Here is a 10,436-nt window from a genome sequence, read left to right as displayed (position 1 = left end):
GTAATAAACATCTGAATTCTAACGCTGGTGATAATAAATTCACGAAATTGAAACTCACTGAAAATCGCTTTCAACATACCGTCGAAACGGAAAGGTCATTTAATAAGACATGATGTAAAAGAAAATTTGATATTGGTTTCAAAGTAGTCACAAAGTAGCCTTTAGTTATTACTGGAGCTACGCTGTATATTTAAATTAATGTATAGTAGATTAAAATAATGACAAGTAATTTAGTGCGTAGGTTAAACACGGTTCTAAACCTGAAAAAACTTTTATCGGTGAATTTTATAACTTTCATCTCAGCAGTAACCCTAAAAAAACGTTCACTGTCTTGCAATAAGGGTCATAGCATGGTATCATGACGGCCACAACAAGCAACTACTCTGGCAAACAAAGGTTTTTTGCCTGCTTGGCAGTGAAAAAAATCACGTTTCAACTTTGGGTATCGTCTATGCATCAGATATCTCTGGCCGGAACTAAGTTATCAAAATCATCTTTCCCTTTCGTAATATGGTTAATCTTCGTAAAATATCTATGACTTATACTTCCGTGCAACGTGCATCGCTCACGTTGGTCGTCAAATTTGTTCAATTCTTTTAATTTCCTTTTGTCAAATGTAAATACACAAATAATGCTTGCTCTGTCAGCGCTAAGGCATCCGTCACATCAGAAAATTAACAAGAAAGATTTCAGGTTAGGTCAATGAGCTTGGACAAAACGTAGCTCACTGTGCAAACTCACAGCAATCACGAATCTGGACTCACCACAAACTATCAAGACTGAGATGGCTTCACAAACAGTGCGATTGTTTACGCAAGAATGAGAGAAAATTTAAGTAAATCGAATTATATCTATCTGCGCCGTCTTCTACCTTTCACCTACTAGTTCGTGTTGCGATAACCAACACAAAGTGGAAACGTCAAGCCTTTACGTCATCTGCGTGGGTGTGTAGGGCTTGGCAGCATACCGGGCGTCAAAACGCGCTAGTAAAGTTTTTTCGGAGAAATTCTCCTAATTCTCGGACATACGTCCTGACCCAAGAGGAAAACATTGCAATTAGAAGCGCTATGTATGCTGGTTGATATCAGTCTACGAATATTGCATATCATGTCAGAGAGCGCAGTGCACGACGGAAGCTGTTTCCCGGAACATAATCAGCAAAGGGCGAGACTGCATGCAGTAAACGACTATCACGATTAAATGAATTATTTTCCGTGCTACGCGGGTACGTCAGCGATTCCGTTATGTAAGTATGTTTGCATTGCAAGTTTGTTTTCTGTAATGCATTTCATTCAACAGAATTTTCGACAAAATCATATGCACTTTACCCTGCCGGGCATAACAAGATGCTCATCTTTGCCATATACATAGGCTAACTGTTGGGCTACGCTAGACATAAACATTAAATGCACACCGCACATTACTTTTAATGTAACCTTTACGAAATGCTCTGGCTGTAAACTAAATTTGGACTTACATGACTCTGTCACCTAAACCATGGCCAAACGCACATAGGCATTTACCCAATCAGTTTGTTTCAACTAACCATTCTCCTGCTTGCTTAAATGGAATTTAATTCGGGGTCAAATAGTTTTAAAGACAGTCATTAAACTCGCTTTATTGTCAGCATGCACATTGTTTTCTTGTTTGGCAAGCACCAATCAACCGGGGTCCATAGTCCGCATGTGAAATGCACAACAGAATGCCGTTTATGCTGCTTTTCGACGCACTAGTTAAAGCGTCCTTTCTACAATAGGAAATTATACCTTTCATTCACAACTTCTATATGGTACATGGTGATTGCATCTAGCTTGCTAGAAAAACCCAGTTGAACCAAAAACCCACAGCTTGACAGCTTACGAAGCGTAATTTTTCGTAAACACGTAATAACAATAGGGAGACTGATAGGCGATAGCTCAACACAACCATTATACCACTGTCGGCCCTGTCTGCTGAGCTTCTGTAAGCCACACGTACACAAAAGTCATGTGATTAAAATCAATTGGTTCCGCGATTGATGATTTCATTTCACCCAAAGCCCTGCTTAGTGCTTATATAATCCAAGAAGGTAATGTACAATAGTAAAACGAATCGAAGATATTCTCCAATTGTAAAATAAAACTCGTTTTTCTTATAATCCGCTATTAAGCAGCATATAGTACTGTATGTGAGCAAACGGCATGACCTTTCCCAAGCGCAGTGATCAATAAGTTGACTGTGAAAAAGCCTGATGATAACTGTGGGAAAAACAGTTTCCAGTATGTTATTAAATACTGGCAAGGTAAAACACGATGTACAACATGTGACGCACTGATGTCTTCAGAAGTTTTAACAAACCCTCCATGTCTTCTTGGCGATAAACGCAATCACAGCAGACGTAAAGAAAAAAGATTGTTTTCAATTCGAGTTTCTTCGTCGTTGTTTTTAACCGCACGACGATTGACCTTTGGCAAATTGAATTTAGCCTAGGAAATTACAGTCATGCCGACTTCAAGCGGTGCATACGAATATTGCGCCTTGCAAAACGACATCAGACTGGGGTAAAACTGAAACTCCGAAAATCACAATATGACCGCATTTTAACATCGTATTTTACCGCCATATAAGTTCCCTCTTAATTTTCCAACTGTGCTTAGGAGAGTTGTTACAGTAAAGCGCGTCTGTTTCGTCCAATGTCTGTATCTTAAGTTCTTAACTACGTAGGACCTTCGCTTAAAACTGCATAACTTTATTGTTCCTTTGTGCAACTTGCAAAAGCTCTCTATACAAATAACCGTTTGTTAGAAATAAACTAAATAAATATTTTACTTGGCAATACACCTGTTATATTCATGACTTAAGCTATAATAAGTAACAAATAAATTGACTATTAATGACAAGTTCAGTGTATTCCACTCCTTTTTTGGAATTTCTCGGCAGCTAAAAATTGTCTCATGATCAGCTGAATTGCCGTTAACACCTGCATATAACTCGCCTATAACCCATTATTACATAGAAATAAGTCTGTGTAAAGGTCTTTCTGATTGACCTCGTCGACTTTAACCTTGCCGTATACTGACACCTTTCGCAAACAACTCAAGCCGGATAATAATTATGAGATTTAGAAGACTTAATTGGTATTCAATCTTCTAATGATGCCAGCATCTCTGTAAAATTTCCCAAAAATAAGTGCCTTTATTCGTTTCGCGTATAATTTCATGTTATCATTAAGCCTAGTCATCCACTTGTTTAGATTTTTAGATTTAATCAAGACACTAAATAAGAAAGCATAATGTTTTTGGGCAATAAAGTTTTAATAACACCTACGGGGTGATGACCGTAGATTACAAGTGCGATGTTTACAATTATTAAGCGTAATTTAGCTGGCTAATGTGCAGTGAAAATAACCTTTAATTCGTTGTATTTGTAATATTATCTTCAAAATTATATCGCTTGTATATATCAGCCTTATGCGGTCTGTCTTTGTCGCGTTACGAGGTACATTAGCGGGAGAATTGTTACTGATAAATGCACGAGTGCAACCATAAAACTTGATGTAAACCATTCTCCACTGCCGTTAAAACCAGTAATCTATCTTGATTACATGGCAACGTTGCGTTTACCTGGGCTTACGGAGGCTTTTCAGGAAAAAGGACAATGCGCTTATTTTCGTTATCTAAAATGTTGTTGGAAGAGTAACAAATTTCAGCGTTGATAGGAAAAAATCAATAAAATCTTCATTTGTTGAACGGCGGCATGTGGCCTTTGATATTACAATGACTTAAGCTCAGAGATATTCTATGTGGAGGCGAGAAAATCCAGTTGGGTTTAACTTCAATGTTTTACTGCGCTTGAGGCGGTCAAAAAGCTTCTTATTTCTACGCCTGACCTGTTTAAGGAAAATTCGCCCTGTGCGGTGAAATATGAAATCGGTTATCTCACTAAGCCAGCAGAAAACGATCCACATCAAGGCGTCTTGTCCATGATCTTTCAAAAAAGACCAGTGATTTTATTTCAGTGACGAGTCACCGTGACTGATCTAGTTGCGGGGAACCAGAAATCGTATATATTTCGTTCAAAAATAATTGCTTCCTACGTAGACAAGTTATTTACATACACTCCGCCAGACGTGGCGTCTTTATTTTTATTTATGTCAATTTTATCTACAAAAATAGCGCAGCGTATAACAATATATCATTTTCTATCGTTCGCTCATTAGCTTCGATTCAATCACAGTTTCAAAGTGTTTGAACGCAAACAAATCAAAAACGTGACAGAATAGCACATGTGCAAAAGCTAATTATACAAAATTCTACAAGTTATGCCCTCCTCCTCGCTTCTCGTGTACATAGAATTCGTTATTTCGTATGAAGATATCAAACTTATAGTCCTATTGACGTTTCGTTTTTCGCTGAAATACTTTATAGTCTTAAAATTGGTGACTGTGTTGTAGCTAAATGTTGGATTTTAAGTTATACAATTACTGCACCTTCTCAACTGAAATATAAAGACAGGGTCAATGTTTTCACAAGAAATCTGCCTGTTATAAGCCTGAAGTAATTATCGATCTGCACTTTTTCGTGCTTTTTAGGCGTTTTACAACTCGTCTGATCTTGGCTTGGTCTGTTATCGTTTACTGCACAGAAGCTTTCGTTTCAAAGTTGTTTAAAAAATTTATAAAGGTACAGGTAGCCAAAAGCGAAACCCGATGTAGCGCAGTCATATAACGAACTAGGCTGCATCAGTCTGTCGATGAGAAATGACCATGATTCAACCGTCTGTGCCTTGGCCTATAATAGCTTCATTCATGAGGGTACTTTACTTCAGCGTAAACATTGTTTTTGAGTATACGTCGCCAAGGCAACTTCCAGTCATTTCGCGATGCTTGAGGTGCTAACCTGTCATATCCAGTGCGTTGGCAGTATGCTTCCTGCATGATTGGTTCAAGCGTCTCAAATTTGTGCCGAATTGTCGACCAATTAGCCTCATTTGTGTCATTCGATGAATTATTTCCCAATATGGACTATCGCAAACTGACAAGCGGCACGCATTTTTCTAATCCGAATGTGAAGCTGTGTAAGTAATTTAGTTGACGACACATGAAGGTTCATAACCCATAAATCCACATATAATAAGGCGGGAATTCAGTAGTCTATAACGGCATATGACGTACAATAATATCGCCTCTTTGAATAACCTTTGAGCATACGTAGACCTAAAGGTCCTCTAACGATATAGGTAACTAGACTAACAAGGTAGTTAAAGGCACGATGTAAAAAAAATTTTTTGCTGATGTCAGCATTACTCACAGCTAGTTGAAGTAAAAAACATTTATACAGAAGGCGCAGGACTAAGTTTTATTCTGAGGCGTTACCACTCATCGTCAAAATTTGTGCCGATAAAGTAGGCCTAAACAGACAAACAAATAACTTTTCTTGTCCAAAAGAGAGTCATGACATGTACTTGCAAATTATCTTTATGGCTAGAGGGCGCATCATGTGTGCCAGAGGTCAGAAAACAGAACAAAAAGTCAGCTCGGTTTCCGAATGTTCAGCGAACACATCGCTGGAACAGTCGTTTACCGACTTAAGTTGGTTACTAAACAAAGATAATAACTTCGGGTTTTTATCTTTCACGCATCGGTCGGCAATTGCTAACTGAAAAATCGCATTGAACGATTGCAAAATTAACGCTTATAGATCATTATATTGCGAGTCTTTAATTTTTACACCGCATTTGAAATATTTTTTGGAGATGTATATTTTCTGGACACACGTGTAAGCATGCAAGTTCACTGAATTGGTATTTTGGTTAGATCTAGTTAGGCTACACTAACCCTGAGTAAATTGCATAAATACGTAGACTTACCGCACAGTCATCGTTATTCATTTTCCACCTATTGCAACCCTACAATGCTCATCATGCAGTAACTTGCAAACAGCAATTACCATGCTCGGCTCTTCCAAACGCCTTAAGTTTCAGTGACATTCCAAAAATAAAATCCTACAATTGAAAGAGTAACGATTGTTACGCTTCATTTTAACAGTTTCATGACCGGTGCCATTTATCTGCAAGTTACGTTTGCTGCGCAGTTGCATCATTTACTACATGACGTCATTTATCAAAAAGGTGTTGTAGTGGGAAAGAAACAAGGCAAGTAACGGTGCACCGCGCTCAAAAAGAACACAAGTGCGTGCATTGTACCCAAGCGGCTCAAATGTTTAGCGCATAGGTGTCAAACTCCCGGCCCGCGGGCCACATCCGGCCCACTTTACAATAAAATTTGGCCCGCAATGTTATTTTATATATTGAACTATTTCCGGCCCGCGAGATTATTGTACAGTATAACTTACTTTTTCCAAGCAAGTAACAAGATTTTAACAAATCTCACAATACAGCATCACAGCAGTTGCCCCATCATAGGATAGAATAAATCGATTTATTCTAACACTAGTAATCTGGGCTGCTTTTTTCATTATTGTTTGTTAATTTTTTAATGCTTTTGCAAGGAGAGGAATGAAACATAATGAATTAATGATGTAAGAGAAGAATAATCAAAAATAGCCCAGTCAAAAATAGTCAAAAACATCAAAAATTTGGTGCTGTTTCGCTGCCTGTTCCAATTCTTGTACTCGTGTCACGAAACGTTTAATCAAGTTTTGTCCTATCGGCCCGCGGGGTTAAATAAGTTTTCAGTTTTGGCCCTTGGTGCGATTGAGTTGGACACCCCTGGTTTAGCGCAACAACAACAAAACGTCATCCTCACGGCATTTTCCAATAAACCGTTTACGTTATACGCCATGCGCAAACTTGCCCCTTTGCATTGGATATTAAAAGCCAGCGTTAACACGTTGCGTTCCTGGGTTGCTTTCAAAACAATTAATTCAGTGAACATCTTAAGGCTTGTTTATAGGGTTTCTACTGTAAGTTGATAAATATGCTAAATGCAGGACAAAACAATTTTGCTGCATAAATTGTGGTAAAGAATATCAAACCCGTGGGAGAAAAAGTAATCAACCAGACTACTACAGCAAAATAAAATGTTATATATGGCTTTATCTATTAGCCCACATGTTAAGTTATCTACCTACTCTGGATTTAAAACGCTTTACAACAGTATAAGCCTAACTAAGAGATCAGTGAAAACGACGTAGTAAATATACCTTTACTAATCCCAAACGATTCAAGTTTAGCAGTGTCAGATTAAAACAATCAATTTCACATTTTTTATGACTTAAAAAGCCTTAGGCTGACAGCAAAAGTTTAGAAATGCCCTTCAAGTTTTTCTGAATTGCTGCACCTGTACAGGCGTACGGTATTTGTTTCTGTAACTAAACTTTGTAAACAATACTACTGAAATTAGTTTATAGCCTACAGCCCTACACCTTAACAAAATCAACATTTGTCGCAAACTGTTTTGCACAGTAGGTCAACTGGCCTTGAGTAAAACTTTGACCGAGTCTTAGACCATTTCCAAATCGTGTTGTTGACATTCGTACGTATTGCTTCCGTTTGTATTATTGCCTACCTCGCAAAGTTTGCCTTTGAGTGTTCCAGAATGCCGTTTTGATAATGGGGCTTAATTAATACCTACTTGATCCTTAACAACTCTGTGGCTTTGTAAACGAGATGGTGTTTGTCATGCACTTGAGAAACCTATGAAAGGCTGCAGCCGTTTGAAGCCTGAAACGTAAAATGAACAATACAAAACATTTTTTCATAGCTAGCGACGCGCTAAGGCCTAAGCCTACTTAAAGCAATTCATAACTTATTTGAATATGTTTCTTCAAATTTTGGTTGTTTTTTTCTACAAGAGTGTTTTCATTCGTTCTACCTGCGGTCAGTGACGAAAGTAGAAACGAGACTAACACGAGAATCCACGAATACTGTTTCAATCATTGACGACCTTGACATAGCTTTGGTTGTAAATTGGATAAATCTACAATGCCTGCATTACTGTTATGTGTCAGTTTAGGCCTGTGTCATTCGTGTTTTATACCGACAAACTTTATTTCCGATTCCCTTCACGTCGAATAGAACTGGTTGAGTACATTTGTTACTAATCACGACGCATATTGCATCCAGTTATGACAGCGCCGGATTTACATGGTGGTGTAAACTGGGGCCAAGCATTGGTGGGGGCCCCTTCATTAATAAAATTATAACATAAGCGCATATACGCCAAGTTTAGCTTTATGAATTCTAACACATTTTTGTAGGTCTAACTAGACTCACCTCTACTGCTGTTATTGTTCAATCGATAAAGAATTGCGCAACTAGCCTATGCATAATAACAGGGTCAGCGTAAAAGTATTAAAATATTGATAACCATCACTGTAATATTGCGTTAGCAAGTACAACTGTGTGAAGGTAGCATGCAGTGGCAAATTTTGGGAACCAAAAAATAATAAAAATTGATTCTCAAGCTCTGGTGCCTGTCTACTTTGCCTAAAATGGGCAAATCGTGAAAATTTTGTTTTTTTGCGCTTCAAATACCGCTTTAAATTTGATGAATACCGGTAAGTCTATTTTTGCATCATACATCAGTCTATATTTGCTCATTTGTGACACAATGGAGCTGACTAAAAATTAGTGCGAGCGCGCCCCCCAAATCTGGTCCTGAGTTAGGATAGACCGATAGACTTTGCTTAGCACTGGGTTTGTATTTTTTAAACGACAACTTGGAAACTAATGCAACCTGGCATTCCGCATTTTGCAACGTGAATGCATGATTACGAGAAAACAGTCAACGCGCCAAGTCTAGACCAATAAACCGTTTGTGACTCATTTACTTTTGAATTATTAATAGCCGTATACGTTTATGCATTATTTATTCTTCTCAAATATTTGTGAAATGGTCAAGATCTTCAATGCTAAGCTTTTCAACCGTGCCAAATGGATTCCTGGTGGAAATGAACCTTTGATGCCACCTTTCGGATTGACAGATAGGTGAGTATACAGAAGCCCAGGACTTACTTCTTGTTAGACGATTAATCCTACTATTGCAGATATAAGCTCAATTCCTTGCATTTTAAAGATGATCTTAGCATTTTCCTTGGCGTTTTATGCGTGAGGCGAATAATACTTTGAAATAATTACAAATTCCTTTATGATGCAACGTTTTTCATGAGCTTAATGCAACGGCAATCTAAGGAGCTGAGTTAATCCAAAAACAAGTATTTTGCGACAGAAATGAGTAGGCTAAATAATTGTTAAATGCAATTTACATCATGCTTCATTTGTTTCCAGTGGTAGCCTAACACAACTGGATGCGTTTATTTCATTTCTAGAAAAAAGATTCTTTCCATGTATGGGCCCCAGGGATTTTGGTCAATGACCTTCCACTTCAAAAAGCGACCAAAAGTTTCTTCCACAATTTCATCTGTGATATGGTACGGCGGCCCCTTCCACTTCTCAAGACCCTTAAAGTCAGTGATGCTCAAAAGATACTTGGCTCCTGGTTTCATGAGAGACACAATAGTTTCCACATAACGTTGTCTATCCGATATGCCCGTTGATTGGAAAGAAGCGCTGTCCCACACACAATCAAACTTATCCCCAGCTGTGTCCGGCTTGAAGTCAAAGAAGTTGCCAGCGTACAACGCAAGAGGCAGTGACTTTCCTTTAAAAACTACGAAGGGATCTTGTTTTATAGTCTCATATTCTATGTGCTGCTCTTTCATGTAAGTTTCAAGTGCAAATTCGGAACAGTCGTTACCCACCACTATCTGACCTTGCTCTGCAAGCCACTTCAGTTCCAACGCTTTTCCGCAGAATGTCACAAACATTCGTGAACTTTGACCTTGCGAGAAGAGCAAGTTTTTATGCTTGACTAGCATTTCGCTAAGAGTGGGAGCATAATCGCAATCATCGCCATGTTCACCTTCAGTATGCTCTCCTTCCATTTGATCGTCATCCGGCCGTTCTCCCGGATTTTTCCACCAGTTATTCCACTCATCGGTAGTCCAATCTCGATCCATTGCAGCATACAGTTAGCAACTATCTGGTAACCAGTCGCACTTTAAACAGTAATGTATGACATGATACTACGCACAAACAACTGCAGAATAAAATTATTGTCGGCGCAAGCTCTCAGGTCACTGTAAATTGCTTGTCTACACAGTTTATTTCTTTTCTTTGAAACTTGGTTTAGAGTTGAAATCTGATAGTATTTTTCATATTCTAACTTTTCAACCACATGCACTAATCCCGATTTCAGTATTAGAAAAGCGCAGGAAGTTACTACAAGTACCGTACAGTAAGCGAGAGCAAAACAATTAGGCCTAATACTATTAGTCTACAAAGTCTCTCTGCCCGCTGTGGGCGGTGTCACGACTCTGTAAACACTAACGTCACATTGGTCACACTCCGCTAGTTATACCGAGAACCAAAAATCAATGCGTATGAATTGGATACTTTTAGAGTATGCTATTTATATAATACTGAACACAATGCAA

At 38.4% G+C, this 10,436-nt stretch overlaps 1 protein-coding gene across 1 annotated transcript; it reads right to left on the bottom strand.

Annotated features, from left to right (window-relative positions):
• Window positions 1-8,793: 8,793 nt before the first annotated feature.
• On the bottom strand, window positions 8,794-10,280 carry LOC143447884 (thiopurine S-methyltransferase-like). Its single transcript, XM_076947962.1, has one exon. It carries the CDS (start codon window positions 9,957-9,959, stop codon window positions 9,255-9,257), a length of 705 nt encoding a protein of 234 aa, XP_076804077.1. The 5' UTR covers window positions 9,960-10,280; the 3' UTR covers window positions 8,794-9,254.
• Between the last annotated feature and the right edge of the window lie 156 nt (window positions 10,281-10,436).

The sequence above is a fragment of the Clavelina lepadiformis genome, chromosome 1 (genome assembly GCF_947623445.1).
Source record: "Clavelina lepadiformis chromosome 1, kaClaLepa1.1, whole genome shotgun sequence".
Taxonomy (NCBI): Eukaryota; Metazoa; Chordata; class Ascidiacea; order Aplousobranchia; family Clavelinidae; genus Clavelina; species Clavelina lepadiformis.
Note: the sequence above shows the minus strand (reverse complement) of the source record. Positions and strands in the feature narration are given on the sequence as shown.

Excerpts from the sequence above, each read along its gene's own strand:
- LOC143447884 (XM_076947962.1), bottom strand. The coding sequence starts at position 9,959 with ATGGATCGAGATTGGACTACCGATGAGTGGAATAACTGGTGGAAAAAT.